Source organism: Convolutriloba macropyga, chromosome 14 (genome assembly GCF_964194025.1).
Source record: "Convolutriloba macropyga chromosome 14, txConMacr16.3, whole genome shotgun sequence".
NCBI lineage: Eukaryota > Metazoa > Xenacoelomorpha > Acoela > Convolutidae > Convolutriloba > Convolutriloba macropyga.
In genome coordinates, this window is record NC_134481.1 from 17,319,098 (window position 1) to 17,342,122 (window position 23,025).

General features: G+C 40.3%; 2 protein-coding genes across 3 annotated transcripts in view; one reads left to right on the forward strand and one right to left on the reverse strand.

Annotated features, from left to right (window-relative positions):
- The window catches only part of LOC142353106 (trifunctional enzyme subunit alpha, mitochondrial-like), a 249,227-nt gene that overhangs the window by 72,697 nt on the left and 153,505 nt on the right, over positions 1-23,025 (reverse strand). The gene's annotated exons all lie outside the window — the stretch shown is intronic.
- LOC142353330 (tubulin beta-4 chain-like) lies at positions 4,621-13,356 on the forward strand. The gene is made up of 7 exons (XM_075405564.1): positions 4,621-4,699; positions 5,013-5,131; positions 8,810-9,029; positions 9,368-9,597; positions 10,139-10,322; positions 10,554-11,066; positions 13,090-13,356. The coding sequence occupies exons 2-7, from the start codon at positions 5,075-5,077 to the stop codon at positions 13,224-13,226; spliced, it is 1,341 nt and encodes a 446-aa protein (XP_075261679.1). The 5' UTR covers positions 4,621-4,699; positions 5,013-5,074; the 3' UTR covers positions 13,227-13,356.

The following is a 23,025-nucleotide window of genomic DNA, read 5'->3' on the forward strand; positions in this document are numbered from 1 at the left end:
TTTAGGATAGTGACAAGTAGATCCTCTTCTTCTCTTGCCGCAACACCCAGAAACATAAGACAGTTTTTCGATGAACATCGCTCCATTTCGTTCACCTTCTTTTCCTTTCCTTGGTACTTCTGGTGGAGATTGACGTTTTCATTTTCAAGGTGGGTAATGTAGTCATCTTGTTGTTCTATCGTTGAAGTAAGTTTGTACAGAATTGCTTTGAGTTCATCAGAATTATTTAAATCTGTAGTTTGAATCTTTTGTTTTAAGTCCTCAATGTTTAATTTCATTGCTATGCGAGACGTGAAAAATAAGTTCAAAGTTCAAGTGCATTCGTAGACACGACCGTTTTCAACTGTCTTTTGCGCTTTCATTCTAAGAAAGTTTGGAAGGTAGAGAGGCCATACTAATTGCGTATTTGAACAGGCATCAAATATGTTTGACCGACATCCTTGCTAGTTATCTGATGCAGTAAATCTTCCGTTTGTTTTTCTCTTAAGAGACTTATCAGCCTTATGAAAATTTGCGTGGATAAAACTTGGCTTGCGAAAAACAAAAATTTGCTTTTTTGTACCAAAAGAGGTTTTTCGTGTTTCCTATTCCGATACATTGTTGATGTCTAAAAATTGAGTTTTCAGGTCTTATGTTTTTCTTTTAAGTCTATCTAAATCTTAACAAATTTTATGAATGTTATTTCAACGAGAGCGAATTTGGACTGATAAAAAGCTACCTCTATAAACGTGTGGTTCATTACTCGGGCTGACCACTCCGAGCATTTTAGTACTGAACCTGCCTATTTCAATATTAATTTGTTAAACCAGTTTTGAAACAGCGTATTCTCATCAAAAAGTTGATCATTATGTCCAGGAAAAAAACCAGAACAACTACTCAGGCTGTTCACTGTAAAATAGTACAGTGAAATGCGGTTAAGTACTGAAATGCTCTGGGTGCTCAGCTATCGGAGTGAGCGGGAAAGTAATTTCATGACAAAGTATTTAACGAGAAAATAATTTGGCTCCGCTTTTTGCTATTTATTGTCATTTTTTAAACTCTTCTCAGTGATCCTTGAAAATGGCTGCAGACTAATCGTGAGCTAACTACTGGGTGAAACAGTGTCAAATTAGCCATCTTAATTTTGCATTGATACCAAATGCTAAGAAAACTGTAATTTCGCTTCCTGTTGACGACACATTTCGCCAAAATCCTTTTCCGTGTCTGATTTCCTTCTCAGGATGAAGTCCGCGACCCAAGACAGGTATTGGCTGCCCCCAATGGTCTGGAAAAAATTTGGGTCGCGCTTTCCGTCTGGCCAATGGTAATTTTTGTCTGTTCGGTCTGGCCAATACCTTTATTTCGGTCTGTTCGGTCTGGCCAATACACTGATTTCGGTCCGCTTCGTCTGGCCAATAACCTTTTTTCGGTATACGTTTTTTAATACGTGTCATTGACGTGAATATCCAGCCCATTCCACACTCTTCCAGATAGACATCGCCCTGCTAATAACTACTAATTACCATTTTGGCGCATTTGGCAGCATTACCTCGTTTGGCAGTATTTGATAATCAACCTACCAGATATGAAAGAAAAACTAGATGCCATCCTAAAGGTGCCATCCGAAAGTGACCAAACCATCTGATCAAACCATCCAAGACCAAAGTGTCCACTGATCATGCTAAACTGCGCTCGAAACACCGTGTGATCTCGGAGTGCGCTCGAAGTTTTCCTTGATCAGACCATGCCAGATGCAAATGACCTTTGGTCAGACCGAGAACTGACAATTGTTCAGACGATTGTACGACCATGGCCCAGACCAAACCCAGAACAATGTTCAGACGATTATGTGCTCAAAGACAATTCTAAAAGTATTGCTAATAAAATTAAAACCCAACTGTTGAGAAAAAAATATTTAGTATACCATTAGTGCATATTTCAATGGAAGAAATTAAACAGCTTTCCATAAGAAACCTCGTGGCCTGCAGTTAATCAAAAGGTATTTTTACGGGGATCGGCATTTGCTATCAGCTGGACCTCTTTGGTTCTGATAAGAGCCATCAGATTCTATGCTGCTTCTTTTTGGCTGCCTCTTGGCAGACCTAAGATCTTTCAGTATAAAAAAAAAACAAAAAAAAATTGAAAGAAAAGTTTCCCCTCGAAATGGTCTCTGATCAGACCCAATTGCACTTGAAATATTCTTTGATCCGACTAAGGTGCGCTTGACTCCACCACTGATCAAAACATCCCAGACGCAAATGACCTCTGATCAGATCATAACTATCCGGGAGTGACCTTTGATCAGACCAACCCCAGGTTGAAGTGACCTCTGATCCTACTATTGTGCGCTCGAACCAAATCCCAGACCCTGTAATTTTGGTCTGGAAACACACCTTGTGCGTTAGTATTGAGTCTGATCAGGGCTCACTTCTGTTTGGCACCCCAACCTGTGGTGTCATCGTTTTCGTTTAATAGAGATACCCAGACATACAAAAAACAATTTCCATAAACGTTGTTCAAAGTTTGAGAATTACAAACAAAACAACCGTCACCGAAGTTGATAAACACATGCTAACAATACTTATGATAAAAATCTCACAGCAAGCGATTTTTCTTTCTTTACTTGAGGTTTCCCACATACATTTTTTGGTATTAGCCGAATAAACGTTGTTCAAAGTTTGAGAAAAACAAAAAAGCAAACCGTCGTATCAAAATTGAATCTGATAAACAAATGCTAAACATGCTTATAATAAAAATCTCTCAGCAAGGGAATTTTTTTCTTTAATTGAGGTTTTCCACATACATTTTTTAGTTTCAAATGAATGTTTTTGCCGTTTAGTTTCAAATGAATGAATTTTTTAGTTTCAACGTTTTTAACACAAAAGCGTTGCTAATGAGCTATTGTTGTTGTAACATTTTGATTAACTTGATTTTTGGAAAAAAAAGTACGCGAATTTTTGAGTTTTCCAATTTTTTTGGCCTTTAGGTTTTTTTGGCAATTTTTGCTCTTTGTTTTTCAAAGTTTTTAAAAAATCAAACTTGGCTTAGAACGCGCAGAGCAACGTTCGCTTGCAATTAGAGCTAAAATGATCAAGAATGATGATCAGGTCTTTCGTGAATTCTGTACTACTTTAGACTTAATGGGCCTGGGGGCCATACCGAAATCCAAGTCTCAATCAGTACTGAGCAAGTCCAAATCTAAGTCTACTTTGACAAATCAGCACTGGCCAATTTTTAAAACAAGTCTTGCACCTCTTGCAAGTCTGACAAATCTTGACCAAGACTTGTGCAACACCTGTAAGTTGATTCCCAAGTCAAAGCTTTCGAGAGAAAAATGGATCTGTTTTGTTCTGCCCCCCCCCCCCGTTTAGGTGGGCTTATCTTTTACGCCCCCAGGCGCACGTGTTATTTTTTTTACATGGTAACGTGCTATATAACAATATATAATTTGACGGCCAAAATAACACTGGGGGCGGGGCAAAACAGAATAGATCCTGAAATTTTTGAATTCCAGAGAAATACTTAACGTACCCGACTTTCGCATTAGTATTTGAATACTTTCCCAGGGTGCTGATGCCTGCTGCAAACTAAAGAGCAAGTTAGCCCCTCGGGGCTTTATTTAGCCCAATTTGGGCCTATTTGCGGGTATTTAAGGTGTTTCTGTACCTTTTTCAGCCGTTTTGGACCGTTTTTTGCTCTATTTTGACAAATTTCCACAGTTTACAAATTGTTGAAATATCAGATTTTTTAATGTTTTTCAGGCTATCTTTGTCGTTAAAATTTAGTCCTGCCAAGGCTTGGCCAAGACTTGGATTAGTATTTGTCAAGTTTTGGCTAGCACTTGCACAAGACTGACATGTCTTGAAATGTGTTATCGTGAATCAGTGCTAATACCTAGACTTGCCCTGTACTGATATTAATTTAGCATTAAGTATGGGGGTTGGGCAGCAATCTAAGCCGATGTCAGTTTTCAATGATAAATCTGTTCAGTTGCATAGTAACTTCAATATATTGAAAAGACAGGTATGAGGAAAATGGGATCTTTTCCTTTTGTGCCCCCCCCCCTTTAGTGCGTTATGCACCCCTCAGTTACAGAGTGTCATTACATAGTAAGTCATTATTTTAAAATGTGGCACGAGCGTCGGGGGGGGGGGGGTTGAAAATAATATGCACCCACTAAGCTTGGGGGAGGGGGCATAAACTGAAAAGATCCGGAAAATGATTGAGGTACAAATTCGGATGTACACCCTCAGTGTTTTCTCAAACCATCTCACCTCGTAAAAAATAGCACGTTCGCATGGGGGATAAAAGTTATAGGATCTATTCGCAAATAATATGCGCCCACTAAGCTGGGGGGGGGGGGGGCACAAAGATCCGTAAAACAAATGGGTCTTTCCCATTATAGCCCCCAGCTAGTAGTCATATAACTTGTAGCCTCCCAATCTTGGTAATTACGCCATAATGGGAGACTTTAATTTCGTGGGGGCTGTAATGCGAAAGACCCAAATAAATGATGGAAAAAATACTAGGGGGAAAAAATACTAGAAACAGAATTGATGCTAAATGACTAGAACGGCCGAAAAACAAATTTTATCATATGATTAATTTGTTGACCTTAACTTGATTCTTTTTTCGCGGGTTGTTTGACTTCTACGATGGGGAAAGTCACATTTTTTTTTGAGAAAAAGACGAAATTAAGACGGATCATATTTTCTCCTAGGTAAGTCTCAAATTTCTGAAAAGGGAACTTTCTCTCTCAAATAGGTTCAATTTTATGGGACTTAACCTAAAGCCTGTTCCTATTTGCGTATGTGGATCATAATGGGATCTTGGGTCCTTGCCATTATAGCCCCCCCCCCACCAGAAAATATAGCTCCCTATAATGGTATGTTTACCAGGATGGGGCCGGATACTTTATAACCACTAAGCTGGTGGCTATAATCACAAAGATTCGAAAACATTTTTTTTGCAGGCGGGGCCTGAAAAATAAAGGCGTTCTTGTTAGTAGTGAGTCTGAATGCAGGCAAGTTTAGGGTTAACACTGCTGCTCGTTGCGTGGTTGAGATACCCCAATTGCATAGGCGATTGAATCAAGATGAGAGAAATTGTTCACATCCAAGCAGGCCAGTGTGGGAACCAAATTGGAGCCAAGGTCCGTACAATTTCTGAAGCAGAACCACCCCCGCCACCCGTCACACACACGCGCACATACACACACAAACACACACACACACACACAAATGCACACACAAGCACACACAGGCACACACACAAATACACACTCAAACACACACACACACACACATACACACACACGCACTCCCTAAGCGCATGTGCAAAACTTTTACACAATGATTTACCATGTAAAAGTATGTCTTGGGTGCATAATATACTGGGGGGGGGGGGCACAACTCAAATAACTTTTTCCAATCTCTGAACTTTTTGACGCTATCAAACGGACTCAGCGACAGTTTCAAAGGGGAGGTTAATCTACTGGGAGTCGCAAGCTACGGTTTTTAAAAATAAACGTGCAATTTTTAAAAGACCAGGTCTTGGCAGTGCCCGATTAAACAAGGCCAGATTTCAAGACTGCAAGTTCGTTTTTCAAGCTCTTGACTGATTATTTCCCAGTGGGAGTATTACAAATTACGTTGTGCTCTGAACATTGACCGATTAATTATCAATACTTGAAAAAAAAGCTAGCAAGAATATGGCACGAGCGCCTGGGGCTGGCAAATGATCAGCATCCACTAACTGTTGGCGCAAAAAAAAAATCCCAGAAAAACAAATCCATAACCCAGCTGAATGTGATATTTAACAGAAGTGCGTTAAACTAGCCCAAATTGTGAATCCTTACACCCCAGACGCACGTGCAATTTTTTTACATAAAAATTTAACATGTAATGACACTTGCTCTGTAACTGGGTAGTGCAGAACGGACTGGGGAGCACAAAACAAAAAAGATCCAAACATTTTATTTATAAGTTCTGATTCTGCTTGAAATCATTGAGAGGCTCTCGAGTTTACCAAGAGCTGCAAAGAGTAAACGTTCAGATTCACATAGTTTTGCTAAAAACACAAAAAATGTTGCCATATATTGCAAAAAAGAAAGTATTGTATTATAGCAGAGACAATCCGCACAGAAAATGGTATTTGGTGTGGAAAAATAAGAGCAGTGAAAAAGTAGTTGAAAATGATAGAGAGCTAAAAATCGGATTAATTTAATGTCGTTTGAACATTGCTTTTACTCAAAATACTCACCTAAGAAAAAGTAATAGGTCTTTTCCGTTTGTGCCCCTCCAGGTTAGCGGGTGCATTTCATTTGCAACACCCAGACGCACACCCCATACTTTTACGTAATGATTTAATATGTAATGGCACGTGCTCTCTTACTGGGAGGTGCAAAACAAACTGGGGGTGGGGGCACAACGGAAAAAATCCGAGGGATCTATTCTGTTTCCCCCCCCCCAGCTTAGTGGGCTTATATTTTTTTACGCCCCCCCCCCCCAGGCGCACGTGCTATTTTCTCACATAATACGTGCTATATAAAAACATATAATTTGTTATTGGGGGCGTAAAACACACTGGGGGCCGAAACAGAATAGATCCAATTCGAGAATAGTTATACCTCTGAAATATGTAATAACGTGTACGTTTTGAAATGACAAAAGTCTGCTGAATTCAAATTTCCGGCTTAGTATATTGGAACATCTGGCACATTCGGCTATTTAAAATTTGTACGTGCATGTGAGTGTTTCATTTTACTTTAGAAAATGCGCCTAAGTTCTTTGCTCAAGATGGTGTTAATTCACAGTTTGTCAGTACTTAAGTATTTAAGCTCTACTTATTACGGGGCACTCTTTTATTGAGTTCGAATACCATTTTGCACAGCTTCCTTCCTGTGTTAACCTTTTTCTTCATTTGTCTCACACATCACATTTAAAAATTTAGACTTGTGCTTAATTAAAAAAAAGTACTGAGCAAACTTGACAAGAGGGATGCAAGATTTTGTTTTGACTGTTAGTTAAAACTCTTCAATTTTAAATGTTTTAAGTAGTTAACTGCTAAAGTCAAAGTCAAAGATCTAAAATTGGTTTCCAAAATTGGAGCAAAAGACTTCATCATCAAAGACTTGCTCATCTCTGGAAAACTTTTTCGTCGCACATCTATTCTTGAGGTTATTGATAATATCAAAACCTGGTGATATTTTTAAAAACATTGCAGTTTTTTATCCTAGTATCTAAAAAACAAAATCTGCAACGAAATTCATAGCAATGATTCAGGTCCAGCTAGTCTTTTTAATGCAGTTTTGACTCTCTTGTTAATTGATCAATGTATTTGTTCAGTGGAAATGTCGGGTCTTTCCCATTATAGCCAATGAAATTATAGCCCCCACCCATTATGGTATAATTACCATGATGGGGGGCTATAGGTTATCTGACTACTAAGCTGGGGGGCTATAATGGGAAAGACACGAAATGTCAACAACTGGCATTGCCAGAAGAGCATGACAATTTAGTTCGTATCACACACACACACACACACACACACACACACACACACACACACACACACATTTACACACGCACAACACACACACACACACACACACACACACAAGCACGCGCGCACACCCCCTCGCACCCCCTAAGCGCACGTGCCGTAATTTTACACAATGATCTTTCATGTAAACGTATGCCTAGGGGATGCATAATATACTGGGGGACACAACTCAAAGTTTTGTCAGCGACAAATTCAAGGGGTGGAGATTAATCTGCTGGGAGGCCGCACGCTACGCTTTTTTGTGATTAATGGTTTCCTTCAGTTGAAATGCCGATAACTGGAATGGCCAGAAAGGCGTAAAAATTGGGTTCTTATTATACCTTTTCTCATCTTAATAAGCAGTCTTAGAAGTAATAGCACTGCTCTGCGACCATATCCGTAAAAATTCTGTAATGAGGTCTATAATTGTGTGGGAAGCTATAATAGAAAAAACACAAAAAATTTCTGTGCAATTCGGTTAGAGTGTGGCTAAAATTTGAAAGACACTGCGTCAAAGTGTCTGAATATCCGGGAAGCTTTAAATTCAACGTGTAGAAGCCTATTTGTTTGGACCTCATAATCTGCAATCTTGTTGTTTATTTTTCAATATGTTTACTCTTGAGTCATAATCTTCCCATTATAACCTCCCACGAAATTATAGTCCCCACATTATAGTATACTTAACATGTTTGGGGAGGCTATTGGTTATATGAATACTTAGCTTGGGGGGGGGGGGGGGGCTATAATGGGAAAGACCCAATTTTTGTTACCCCCAAAGTTGAATTTATATTGGTTCTTACAGGTAGAAACATTAAAGGAGTTGTGGCTTCCCTTTGGTGGAAAATGATCATCTATAATTGAAAACTCCTGCTCTTTTCTAGTTGTATCCATGCAATTAATGTTATATTCAATAAGTATTCACGCTGCGCTAAAAAATTAATGTGATTAAAAATTGATTGGCTGCAATAAAAGCGTTGGTCAGGGTAATAAAAAAAGATTGAACCAAAACAAAAAAGATAATTTTTTTGTTCGAGTCCTCGGTTCGTATGCCGATGTCCTTTGCTTAAGGTTTTTTAGTTTCTCATCTGACATCTTACAGTTCTTGCTGAAAACGGAATAAACTGACAAAGTCAACAATTCAGTGTAACCCCTCCCCCCCTTAGTGGGCTGGCCTTAGTAAGTTTCCCGATTGATACCCAGCGAGGTTTTTACGGGAATGATCCAGTTTGCGATTAGCAAATTGAGTTCTCTAAATAAATTTTTGAAATTTTTGGGTTTTGCCTTGTAGTTTTGGGAAGTTATCTCGGATGAGCATGGAATAGACCCAACTGGCACTTACCACGGGGACTCAGACCTCCAGTTGGAGAGGATAAATGTGTACTACAATGAAGCCACAGGGGGCAAGTATGTACCCAGGGCCATCCTGATAGATCTGGAACCTGGCACTATGGACTCTGTCCGATCTGGACCATTCGGACAGATATTCAGACCAGACAACTTCGTATTTGGTGAGAAATTGTTGGAAAAAAATGGTGTTTCCGATTATAGCGCTACCCCGTCCCCTATCTTCGCCGTCCCACACCCAAGAAAAGTCTTCAGCTTAGTTATTGGGAATAGTTTGCAGCCCCGATAATATTACCGTAAGTATAGGGATGCCTTATTGGGGGCAACAAATTCAATTTCGGGGGGGGGGGGGCAAACCAATAATTACCCTGTGTTTGATTCCACCATTGCTATTTAAAACAACGAATTGGAGGCTAAAGTACAATATGAAACTCTCATTAAAAATATTGGAAAGCCAGAAATGGGAAAGATTTTGTGCATCAAAAATTTTTCATCTTTCAAGGTCAATCTGGTGCGGGTAACAACTGGGCCAAGGGACACTACACAGAGGGCGCTGAGTTACTGGACTCAGTTCTGGACGTTGTGAGGAAAGAGGCGGAGTCTTGTGACTGCCTGCAAGGGTTTCAACTGACCCACTCCCTTGGAGGTGGAACTGGGAGTGGAATGGGGACTCTGTTGATTGCCAAAATCAGAGAGGAGTATCCAGACAGGATCATGAATACATTCTCAGTGGTTAGACATGACAAACAATGCAGTCATTTATATACAATAATGGGGGCTACAACCTCCAAATTAGCGCTAATTGGGTAGCGCTAGCTGGGGTGTAATTCCCATTATAGCCCCCCTCCCTCCCCCCCCCCCCGAAGATATTACAGCCCCCATTATTGTATATAAACAATGATGGGGGCTGTAGGCTATCTGACCGCTAAGCTGGGAGGGGGCTATAATGGGATATGCCCGTTTCGGTTGGGGCGGCTATTTTGGACCAGAACTATAGCAGCACTGAATTAGTCTATGACTGAAATTTTGTGTCTAGATTCCTACATCAAGACTTTAATAGATTTCATTTGTGTCAAATGATTTACGAAAAATCAGTAATCGTGTAGCAAACATCTTCCTTAGTCAGAATGACTTGTTTTTGTGTAATTTTTGTTTTTGCATTCATCTATATAAAGTTCGATAACTCATCTATATTTTTCGGTTACTTATATTCTGTATTTTTCTACCCTTCTTGGGCTCTCTGTAAAAGATTTCAATTAAAGGTAAACTTTAGGTTCCATCTCCCAAAGTGTCGGACACTGTAGTGGAACCGTACAATGCCACTTTATCAATCCACCAGCTGGTGGAAAACACGGATGAGACTTACTGCATTGACAATGAAGCACTCTACGACATCTGTTTCAGGACTCTCAAACTCACCACCCCAACATACGGGGACCTTAACCACTTGGTATCAGGCATGTAATGTTTCGCCTCTTTTAAAAAATGACATAAAAAGCGAAATTTTCCCTCTGAACAAAATTTTCATAGAACAGACGAATGCGATCCAGAAGATTGATTGGAGATCCCGTAGATCGCAAGCCTTTTTGATCAGCTGTGATTTTGATCTGATCTCCTGTATCATTTTTTTCAATTCAAACTTTTTGCATAATAGATTATCATTCAAAGAGGGACCGTTTCTTTTTCAGCCACAATGTCGGGAGTCACAACATGCCTGCGGTTCCCAGGTCAGCTCAACGCTGATTTGAGGAAACTTGCCGTGAACATGATTCCCTTCCCTCGACTTCATTTCTTCATGCCTGGATTCGCTCCCTTAACATCACGTGGTTCTCAACAATACCGGGCTCTGTCAGTTCCCGAACTTACCCAACAGTTGTTCGATGCCAAGAACATGATGGCGGCTTGTGATCCTAGACACGGGAGGTACCTTACAGCGGCTGCAATCTTCAGAGGTCGCATGTCTATGAAGGAAGTTGATGAACAGATGTTAAATGTTCAAAATAAGAACACAAAATATTTCGTAGAGTGGATTCCGAATAACGTGAAAACGGCGGTATGTGATATTCCACCGCGGGGTCTGAAAATGTCCGCCACGTTTATTGGGAATAGCACTGCGATTCAGGAGTTGTTCAAACGAGTCAGCGAACAATTTCACGCCATGTTCAGGAGGAAGGCGTTCTTGCATTGGTACACGGGAGAAGGTAACTTCGATTGAAATGAAGTTTTCGTTTCGCCATTTTGTTCTAGAACATTGTTTCGATATCATTTCTTGAGTATTTTTTTTCACGTTTGGTTTCTTAATTTTTGGGTGCTTAATTGCTCTCTTACGATATTCGAATTTGTACGCCCTACGACTAATCGTCAAAGGTAAAGTGAGCAGAAATTGGTGTCAAATCGGATCACTTTAACTCTTAATAAGGGTATATATTAACCACTGATGAGGTCTTTGGAGATTAAAATAGATTAGACTGAAGCAGGCTTCAATAGATTAGAGCTCCCACTCGTCCATCTAGAGCAATTCGTATGCTTTAAATTGCTCTCATTCAGAAATTCAGTATGTTGCTAAAAGAAAACAAATAGTAAGTTAAGCCGGTATAAAACCAATAAAGCTTAGTGGTTGACTTTCCAGACTGTCAAAAGACAGATCCTGGTTTCGAACAAATCAATGGTAGGAACGTCAAACTTTTTTCAACACTTTTTTTCTAGACTACGCCCCCCCCCCCCCAGCCAAATTGCACCGCCCAGCGTTCGAGAGCATTTCGTCCAACGTTAGTCGCTGTATGTTTTTATAAGTTTCTATGCCAAACACAGATTCCAAAATCATAGAAATAATTAATTGAGGTGATTAATTGCTTTCAAACGAAGTTTGTAACAATTGTATTCGTCCTGTGGTCTTCGTTTTTAAAATTCGAAGAGCAGTTTTGGGATTACATAAGTTTTTTTTAACTGACGCAAATTTCTTCTTGACTTGAACCTTTGACTTCTGTTTTCCAAATTTGACTTCTTGAACATTGGTCTTTAACAATAGCTTAGCTACTTATACATAGCAATACAGAGCTGCTCGTGATACTGAAGTTCAAAAGGTTATTTTTAGAAGTTTTTTCCCATAGAAGTCTCATTTGTCTATAAAAACTGCGCAAACTGCAAGCATCCCCCCCACCTTCAATCCCCCGCTTGCCCCCCACTTACACCTCATCTACTCACTGAGACCTCCCACACCCCCAATTACCCCCTCCCCCCACCACCACCCCCCATTTTGTAAAACACTGTCTATAGTTACATTAGGCTATTAATCTCTTCGTTATTTGTTTTTGACATTTCTTTTAGGCAAGGTCAGTAATTTTATTGCACGACTCTTCGAGTCGTTTCCAGTATTTTACCGGCTTTTTATGAAATTTTTTGCTGACCAAATTTTCGTTTGACCCATTCGACTTCGTCAAACACGTAGCGCGATTAACAGGCGGCGCCTAGAAGGCATTTTGTTCTCCTAGAGTTAAGCACGCTGGTCTCAGAGTATGCGACTAACAGAAACTGTTTTGAAGACGTATACTTATATTGCAAAAGGTGGTTCATCGAGTTTGACCCCCCTACCCCCTACCCCCACCCCCACTTCACCCCTCTCCCACATCAGCCCCTCACTTTCTCTTCGCCTCACAATCCCCACCCCTGCAGGTCTTTGAGGCCGTAAGGACGCGGCCTAAGACTCCCCCTCCCCCGACTGTTGCCCCCATCAATCCCACATCAATTCTCTTCCGGTGACAGCCCCCCCATCCCGCTGCGCTCACCTCACGCACCTTCAATTAAGCTAAATCTAGCCTCACTAATCCGTAACTGGCTACTGACAAAGCCAACAGCTCGCCGCTCGGTTGAGAGCAAGTCACCAGCCATTAGTCGGTTATCTATGTTTGATTGATCAGCTATGCATTGAGTTTTGGATTTAAAAAATAGAATCAATAAAAGTCAGTAAAGGTCCAGAAAGGGAATTAAACTTACGATAACAAAAAGTCTAAAACAAATTGATATGCTTGCTTTCTCAGATAAACTTTTCATATGTGGTGGGAGACAAAAATTAGGCAAAAAATTAGACAAACGATACAAAACACAACTGTTCAAAAAACTGTTCTTGAAACAAAACAATCTAGAGTTCTTTGTACTACCTATGCTCAATTGAATTACTCATAGCCCGGGCTTTTGTGAACTTTGAAAAAGTAACCACTCTTATAGGCATGGATGAGATGGAGTTTACAGAGGCAGACAGCAACGTGACAGATCTGGTAAGTGAGTATCAACAGTACGAAGAGGCTTCAGCCGAGGAGGAAGGGGAGTTCGAAGAGGGAGATGAAATGGAGGAGGAAGGATAGATGACGTCATTAAAACACAAATTACATCATACCTCATCATATTACTCCCATTATGTCATACATCCGACATTTCACTTTAGACAACGGCAGAGTAAAAATACTAAGAAAAGTGTAATAAATGTGGTGACATCTCGTTTTCTCTTTATTTGGACTATTTTTATAAATAACTCTTCAAACGAAATTTGCAGCAGTTATTTTAATTCTGCTTGTCTGATTTTTCATACTGTAAATTTTTTTCCTGATTGATTTTTAGTCTCACCATTTGAGTTTTGGCCACAGCTGAGATAAATCCACAGCTTTTTCAAAATTTTTTTCAAAATTGTACAAGTCCGTTTAGAGGAATTTTCAGCTGATAGTGCCAACAAGCAGGTTTTATTTGTAAAAAACAATTTCTCCATCAAATGTCAAAACACTAGCAGTGCTAAACTTCAAACAATGTATAGCAGTAAAAACTTCATCAGGTTAACTAAAGATTTTGGAGAAGAAAAAAACATTCACGAAAACTGAAAAAACTTTACCTGAAATTTTTTCTGATAACAAAAGTTATACAATTTCTGGATCTGTTAGCTGGAAATCTATAAGCTAGCTTGTTCTTTTTTAAAAAACTTACCAAACCATTATTTAGGAAGAAATCAACAGTATTTGGTCAAACTAGGAATTAAGTCATTTAATAACACTTATTTAACTAAAAAAACTACACTCCAGGCAGTTTTGTAACAATTATTTCACTCTCTTATTACAACTGGTACGGTTGTTAATGTGTTTTCCTAGGGGTTTTAGCAACAGGTGTTCGTCCAAGTCTCGATACGTGTATATCTGTTACGCTTTAGCATGAAAAGAGCACTTCCATCTTTCCAAATTAAAGCGATTATCCAAAATGTCGGATGGTAACGTTCGAGCCTACAAAATTGTGGATCACAAAACTGCACGAAAAAAAGGTTTCAAAAAGGCTCGTATCCAAAAGTTTTGCACTAGCGTTTTCATGGAACACTTAAGTTGACGAATATTATGTCTTAGCAACTGCTGATCAAAAGGCAACAATTAGTTCGTGATTTCTGAAGTTCTACACTCTCAAATGGACGTTCAAGTAGAATGCTTAGAAACTGGCAAACACTTACTTGCTTTCAACGTTGTGCTAGATGAGTACAATGAAATCGAAAAGTTGCAACAAAAATTTGATTTAAATTTTCATGCCGTTGTGGCGTGATAGCCGAGAGGTAAGGTGTGTGGTTCACACGCCAATGATTGAGAGTTCAATCCCCTGCCTCCGTGAAGCTGTCTGTGTGAGGATGAGCAACTTAAATATAGCTTCATGTTGACCATAGCCTGACAAATGTTGGCTGCAATGATGGTACCACGTGAAAGTTTCAGACGCAAAAAAAAAGCAATGCTGCTCAACAGACCATTCTGAAATGTGGGGAAAATAAGAAAAAGGGCAGCTGAGAAAAAGCTACTGTAGGGCTAATGCTGTTCCACTGCAATTACACAGAAACCATAATTATTATTATGCCGTTTCATATAAAATTTTTTTCAAAAACAAACTAAGTTTCAACTTCAAAAAAGATACCTTTATGCTCCTTTAATCTTCTCTGGCGCTTTCGAAACAATAACTTTTTGAGAAAGAACGATTGTTTCAAACACCTAATTAACTTGTCTAAGTTGGCCTAATTTATCTAACCTACTCGCAGTATCTTATTTTGACAATTTCCTGCGTACTACACAACTCTATCATATCATTAGATAAAGATTTGCTTCGAAAATTAATTGTTTATCTGTCCTATATTTTTCCGTTGGTGAAAAACAAACTTTTGAGTTTTGTTCAAAACGTTTTTTTTTGCAATCCTTTCCTTTTGAAAGTGGCAAATCAGTCACAAGATTCATTGTCTGAATCAGTTTTTTTTCTAGTAAAGAAATCTGAGCTTCAAACTAAAAAGTAGGTAAACTGAATCGTATAGCGAAATCAATTTTAACTAATATACTACACTCGAATGGCGATTCACTATATACCGTTAGTGAGTATGACACTGATCTAGGTTGTTATCTTATTTACAGTTCAAATCTCAATGGTAATCTATAAACTCTTTTAGAGACGTAATTTGTAGCCCTTTAGTAAACATATTGCACCCCAGCCCACCTACCCTATACTGAGGTGCCTTGTGGTGCGTTTTACTTGTACTCGATTAAGCTTCAGGAGTTTCCCAAGCCTATTTTCATCCCCATCGTATGAACCTGAAATAATTATTCAAAAACTTCGGGATTAGGAACGTCACACTGGCCCAAAGTCACGACTCGAAGAGAGGCAACGGTTGTAAGAGAATGTAGATAAGGTTCAATTACATTGTTCTAGACAGTTTAGTTTGGTAAGTTTTTATATCAGTTTTAAGTTGCGGGAACAACCAACTCGTTTTGGTTGCGATAAGGACAAAAGTCAATGTTTTTTCAAGTTTTACTTCTGACTTGATTGTTGCACGACATGCTCCGGGGGAAAGAGGAGGCCAACTAACACATCACAGACGTTTGACCAGATCGTCGAAGAGGGTGTAACCCAAGTTGCCTAGAAAACCGTTTCGAAAAAAGGTCAAGAAAAAATAGGCTAATCAGCCAAAACACGTGCGAGGGCGGAGACCGGACGAACGTACGTGCCGTAAGCCGTTTTCACCTTCACCACACGGTGTTGTCCATCTCGTCCAGGATAGACTTCAAGAACACGTCCAAGGGGCCAAATTCCACGTGGAGTCATATCTTTCAGAATCCAAACGATGTCGTTGACTCTGAGTGGTGTTTGGTCACTATCGCTCCATTTGGACCTCTTTAACAGTGTCGGAAGATACTCCTTGACGAGTCGTTTCCAGAAATGGTTGACCATTTGCTGCACATTCTTCCAAGACTTGAAACTGGCGGGTTCTTGGCTGTCGAACTTTCCTGGTGGGAGAGAGTTGAACGGTCTGTTGATCAGAAAATGGTTTGGCGTGAGAGGCATTTCATTTTCTGGAAGGTCAGCGACAATCGTTAGTGGTCTGGAGTTCAATATAGCTTCGGTCTCGACCAAAATTGTCCTGAACACATCAAGCGACAGCCTTCTGGAGCCTAGAATGATCAATAGAGTGCGTTTCACGGTCTGGATCAAGCGCTCCCAAATACCGCCAAAATGAGGTCCATAGGGAGGATTGAACTTCCAGGTTGTGTTCGTTGCTGCCATTGCTTTGTAGATTTTGTCGTTGTCGAGACGTTTCACAGATCTTTTTAGTTCCTCAGATGCACCAATAAATGTCTTGCCATTGTCGCTGAGCATTGTTGTTTGCTGGCATCTGCGGCTTACAAAACGTCGATAGGCGTTTAAAAAAGTGTCAGTGTTGAGATCGGGACAAGCTTCTAGATGGACACACCTAGTAACCAGGCAAGTGAAGATGAGGCCGTAGTGTTTTTCAATCTGTCCTTTGGCATCCTCTATATAAAAGGGTCCAAAAAAGTCGACTCCGCTGTTCGCGAAAGGATACTGGGTAGAGTCTGTCGGGAAACGGCAGGCAGGGAGGGGAGCCATGACGGGTTGAATGTTTTGAGCGGCAAATCGTCTGCAGAGAAAACATCTGTACTTTATACTCAAAAGTGTTTTTCTGAGTCCAATGATGTGGTATCTTTGCTGCACAAAAGCTTTCACTGGCTCTGTTCCTTGGTGAACGCAAATGTTATGTGCATGCTCTATATAGAGTCTCGCTATCTTGTCCTTTGCGTGCAGTATAATCGGAAATTTCTCAACTTCGAGGTTATCTGGCGCAAATTGCAGTCTTCCGCATGACCGAAGGATTCCATTGTTGTCCAACATTGGGTTGAGCGAACGGATTTTGCACTTTGAATCTATCCTGGAACCACGTTTCAGGGCTTGGATTGTTGAGAAGAAGAAATTTTGCTGCGAAATTTTGATCAGCTGATTTCTTGCAAGAATGACGTCTTCTGTTATATACTGGTGATCTTTAGGCCTTTGCTTTTTGATCCGAAAGAGCAAATTGAAGACTGTTGCTAAAGTCAGGAGCAACTTGTTCCAAGTTGAGAACCGTGTCGGGTCGATTATTTGCTCCGACAAATTGCGTGAAATTTCATGCGTTGCTAACACATGCTTTGAAGAGTTTTCAGCAGCGCTGAGCTGTCTTGTGGAAAGAAATGCTGGCGCTGTTAGCCACTTGGCTGTAATTTCGTCTGGGTTGAGACCACGGGTCCCGTGGTCAGCTGGATTTTCTTTGGTGGCAACGTGTTTCCATTGGTAAGCATCAGTTGATGCAAGGATTTCTTTGAGGCGATTCGCAACAAAAACAGGTTGCTTCTTGGTTGTCGATAACCAGTCAAGTACTACTTGACTATCTGTCCAGAGTGTAGAGCGAGTAATGTGAAATGATGACTCTTTCATGATGGTTGAAAGAAGGCGCACTCCGATGACTGCGGCTTCCAACTCTAATTTGGGTATGCTGATTTGTTTAATTGGGGCAACTTTGCATTTGCCTATTAGGTAACAAGTTTCAACATCAGTGGCTGAGTTAGGAACTGTTTTCAAGTATGCAACGGCTGCAACTGCTACAGCTGAGGCGTCGACAAATATATGGATTTCATTTTCACTTTCTGGTGAATGGCAACTCTTATTCAGAGTTCTGTTCAATGTCACTTCTGGGGAAGAAAAGTATAAATCCAAATTCTTTTGAAGTGGTTTAACTACTTGAGGGGCAATTTGATCGTCCCATTTTTTCCCAAGTTTCCACAGTTCTTGAAGAACTATTTTGAAACGGATCGTTGATGGCGACATTATTCCTATTGGGTCGAAGATCGAGGAGACAAGACTAAAGATCTTACGTTGAGTGTATGCTGAGGCATCTTTTGGGAAATCAGTGAGAGGTTTCATAAAAAAGCAGTCTTTCTCAAGATTCCAGTTAACACCAAGAACGCTAACAATATCTGTCTTGTTCTCTTTGTCTTCTGGAGGGATTTGGTTTAGAATTAGAGAGCTGTTTGAAACAAATTTTGTGAGTCGAAACCCACCTGTTTGCAGACAATTTTTTGTTTGAAAAACTGCCTTACAAGCGTCTTGTTCTGTTGCATGTGATTGGATGTAGTCATCCATGTAAAAGTGCTTTCTGACGGCTTTGAGGGCTTCTGGGAATTGTTGACTGTTTTCTTTGGCACAATGGTTAAGAACGTATATTGCGCACGAAGGTGAGCAATTTGCTCCAAAGATGAGTCTGGTAAATTGGTACTGTTGTATCTGATTGTCTGCTAACCAAAGAAATCGAAGAGCAGATTGATCAATCTGATGGATGGCGATTTGCATAAACATGCCTTCGATGTCCGCAAGAACTGCAACGGGATGTTCTCGAAATCTCATCAGGACACCTAAAAGGTTATTAAGGAGATCTGGTCCTGTAAGAAGGTTTGAATTAAGCGATTGGCCGCGGAATTTTGAAGCGGCATTTGCAACTCGGCGGACTTTTCTGGGCTTATTGATATTTTCCACAGGATGGTGTGGCAGGTACCAAATTCTGTCTGGTTGAGGATCTTGCATTTCCACCGGTTTGACATAGTTTTTCTCGAGGTCTGTCAAGAGAGTCTCATTGTATTTGTCCTGCAACAAAGGTTTACGTTGAAGGCGTGTATTGAGGCTTTTGACTTGGTTCAGTGCAGAATAGAAGTTGTTTTCCAAATTTATTTCTGATTTCCAAGGCAGTTTGATTTCATATCTCTCACCATTGTGATTGATGGAGTTCTTCAAAATATCAAGAAACTGTTCTTCTTGCTTTGTGTAAACTTGTTCACGGTCCTTCTGAATGCCATCAGCTTCAATACTCCAGAACTGTTGAACAAGTTCGTCAAGTCCGGGTTCATCTGATCTGTTTCTTGACACATGGAAAATAAATTTCTTCTGCTGAGTTGCGGGCTGTTGAGTGGTGGCTGAGATACAATTCTCATATTCACCAGCGAGGGTCCAACCAAGTTTAGTTTTCACACCAAACGGTTGATTTTGATTGCCAGGTATAACATGTGTAGGGTAGGTGAATGCGAATGCGTTAACACCGAGGAGGGCGCCGATTTTGCCATCGGCAATATTTGGGAAATGTATGTGGCGCAAACTGTTGAAGGCATCACAAATTTGATTAAGTTCAAAAGTTTTTGCAGCTGCGACGTTCAGAGACGGGGTGCTGAACGTTCGAGAGAGTTCAAACGATATTTCAGTTGACTGATATGGAGTTATTGTGACTGGCTCAACAATTTTTGAGAGGGACATGCTGTTCTCTGTATTGAGAAATTGTAGTGGTACTGACTGTTGTGTTTCACGGGGAAGCTCAAGAAATTCAGCTATGGCGTCCAATACAAAACTGAATTGGCTACCGGGGTCTATGAGGGCGTAGGTATCGAAGGCTTTATTCCCCTTGAGGAATGAAACTGGAATAAGCTGCAATTGCTCATACCAATTCTTCGGTGTTTCTGAGCATTGGTTAATGCTGAACGATTGGTTAATTGCATTGCCGTTTAAATTACGTCGTTGCACGTTTTGCTGGCTTTGGTTGTTGAAAGTTTGGCCATAACGGCTGTTGGGGGCTTTGTTTGTTTGACTTTTCTGTTGAGAAGATGTATTTGGAGTTTGACTTGAAGCTTTGCTACTAGACGAAGCTGTTGGATTGTTACCAAAAAAAACTTCAGTAGAAAAAGCTGCTGTAGGGCGTTTGATTTGCTTGGCGGGATCATGAAGGGTTGTGTGGTGGAATCCACTGCAAACCTGACATCGTTTTTGCGATGGGCACGATTGTTTGTGGTGTTTGTTGCTCAAGCAGTTTGTACACAAATTATTTTGGCTGACAAGGTTGTATCGATCACTTGGTGAGCACAATTGATACTCAGGGCATGTGGCAATGCTGTGTTCTTGTTTGCACTTCTCACAAGATCGTTTTGTGTTAAAGGTTTTGTTCGGAACGTTTTGTGAAATTGACGGTTGCTTTTGCTGAGGCCCAAAGTTCCATTGTTTTCTACTGTTTTCCGCTGATGCGTTGTTGACTGACACTGAGAGATTGCCATTGTATTGCTTGGTTTGCGGGTTGTTCGAGTTGACAAACTTTGAGGCTTGAGAACTGATGGTTCTTTGATTGCTTTCTCGACTCACTTTGTCGTAGATTTGAGCTTGGAGCCCCAACCACTGTTGAAAATCCACAAGAGTTGGGTCTGAGTTGAGCTCGGTGAGACAATGTTCTGTCCATTTCAGAACCAAATGATGTGGCGTTTTCTCTTTGGCTTTCTTAATGAGTTGTAGACTGGAGGTCTGCTGTAAAGCCAAGGTATTGGAAGGCTTGCACAAGTCTTTTCAAAAATGAGGAAAAGGCAATGAAGCTTTGCTTGTTTTGGAAGTTCATTTGCCAGTTTTCAAGCTGGTTAATGAACGCATTAACAACTATAGTACGATCACCGAAATGTCGGATTAGTTCATTCAGTGCTGTCTGATAATAGGATGGATCGCAGGAGTAAGCATGAATCAAGTCTTTTGCTTTCCCACTCACAGAATTCTGTAAGTAAGTTATACGATGAGTGTCTGTAATGGAAGGGTTGTTGTGAATCATCGTGTTGAAATTATTGATCCACTCGTGAAAGTGGATAGGATCACCATTGAAATTTTGAAGTTTCAAAGGTGGCAATTTGATTGAATGCTTGAAATCAACATTTCCTTTTTCCTGTGTTACATTAGGGTTCGAGTATGCTGAGCTTATGTGTTGATTGACAGTGGGCAGTAAACTCTGGTTAATTAAAGGCTGGCTCAACTGATTTTGTCCAGTAGGATTTGAGTGTTGATTAATGCACATTGGGGCATGGATCGTGGAAGTTAATGGAGCTTGACAGTTCGATGGAACTTGAGAGTCAGGAACAAACTGGTTGTTACACAACTGACTGGGTTGTGTCACATTTTGGTTAACTGGGAAAGTGCTGGTAAGACCGTGTTGACTGTTAACAGGTTGTGGAAATTGCAGAGGAGCCGCAATTCCGTTTGATTGTGGAGCTACCTGGTTTGGCAGAAAATTAGGAGCTGCAGGATTTAAGACGGTATTTTGATGCTGTTGTTCCCTCAGTTGTACGGTAATTGGAGGAACACTTGCGGAATGTACCCCAGTTATAGGATTAATATATTGATTGGATTGTAGGCAATTGTTTTCTGCCACTATTTTATCAGTTGTACTTGGAAGATGTGAGGTTCTGTTTGCCACTGTGGGTAAGCAGGGGAGTTTTTGCAGATCACAGTTCAACACTTGACTATCGAGGTATCCATTTGTTCCTATTTGAACCTCAGAAGGTCCAACATTCTGTTGTAGATTGGGAAAATTATGATATTGAGGATTTCTGTTGGCATATGAATCCTGATTGTTTCTTCGCTTTGGCAACTTTAAATTAAGGGTTTTCTCCAATGCCGAGTTTTGGGCAAAAGGACCATCTGCTTGTAATTGAATAGTTGGATCTGCCAAAATGAAGGGGTTTGAAAGTGAGTGATTACCTGAAAGGTTCAAATTTTGGATTGGAGGCAAAAGGTTCTGCGACGTGTCAAAGTTGTCACTCAAGTTGATTTGAGCTGTTTCAATATCGCAGACATCTCTATTTACCAGGTTGGAGGCAATTTCAAGTTTCCCTGATCTTGTTGGAGATGTGAATTTTTGGCTGATATCTTTGTCAAAGCAGGGAAAAGGATTCGGAACGTTTAATTCGTTTCCAAGTTTAGTTTTGGATTTTAGAAGACTTTCATGAACATCCTTTTTAGGATTTCTTTGATGGGCTTCAAGCACATGTTGAATTTGAAGTCCTGGTTCATTAGATGTTTGCAGAAACAGTGATGGTTGTCTTGGCCGTGGTGGTAATGGAGGCGGCTGATTGAAGATGTTACTGCTGGTCTGCTTTCCTTCTATGTCGCGCTGATGCTGGATTCGTTCCTTGTCGTCACTGGGCGCAGGTGTTGATTGCCGAGACAGGTTTCTTCTGCTGGAGATCATGCTGACATCATCTCTAATGCGACTAGAAGACTGACTGAGCTGGCCATCGTCGTCCAACAGATCAACTTGCAGTTCCAGTTCATTGAGGCGAGTTATTAGTGTCGTTTGCCTATTCAATATTGATGATGCAGTGCTCTGATGTGGCTGCTGTCTCATCACTTCCTCTGAGAGTTTCTTGAGCTCTGTTTCCTGGCCTTTGATTTTGTTGATCATCAAAGACAATGACCGGAAACTCTTTTTCTGCTCCACAGTTTTCTAAAGGAGATCGAGCAGTTTCTTCATTGACATTTCTGTCGCTTTGAACATATTGATGGCAAACTGACATTCAGCGCTGTTCTGCTTTGACATATTGGTGGCTGCTGCTTTGTTGTAGCTGATTGTTGATGATGTAGGTGAAGAAGCTCGTTACTGAAGGTGAAAAACGGCTTAGAACCGGAGCGACGCAAATTTTTGATGTAAAAAAAAAAAATTGTCTAAGGTTTGAATGCTAATGATCCTAGTTTTTCTTGTTCAAAAGACCGGCGACGCAAATTTTCTCAAAAAGTGATGTCCTAGAATGTGTTTTGTGTGCTAAATCTTGCCTTTTGCGCTAAAAAAAAAACTTAAAAGCTTTTCCGAACGTTCGCGCGCTTTAATCGACTTTCGTTCAACAGACTTAAATAATTGCTTGTTTTTTGTTGAATTAACACAAGTTTTGGTTAAATAGCTGGCTTTAACTGTTTTAACTAGTGTGTCTGGCTACTGTAGTTGACAGGAAACTTGTGCTTTGCTACAATTATGCAGTTGAACCAATATTA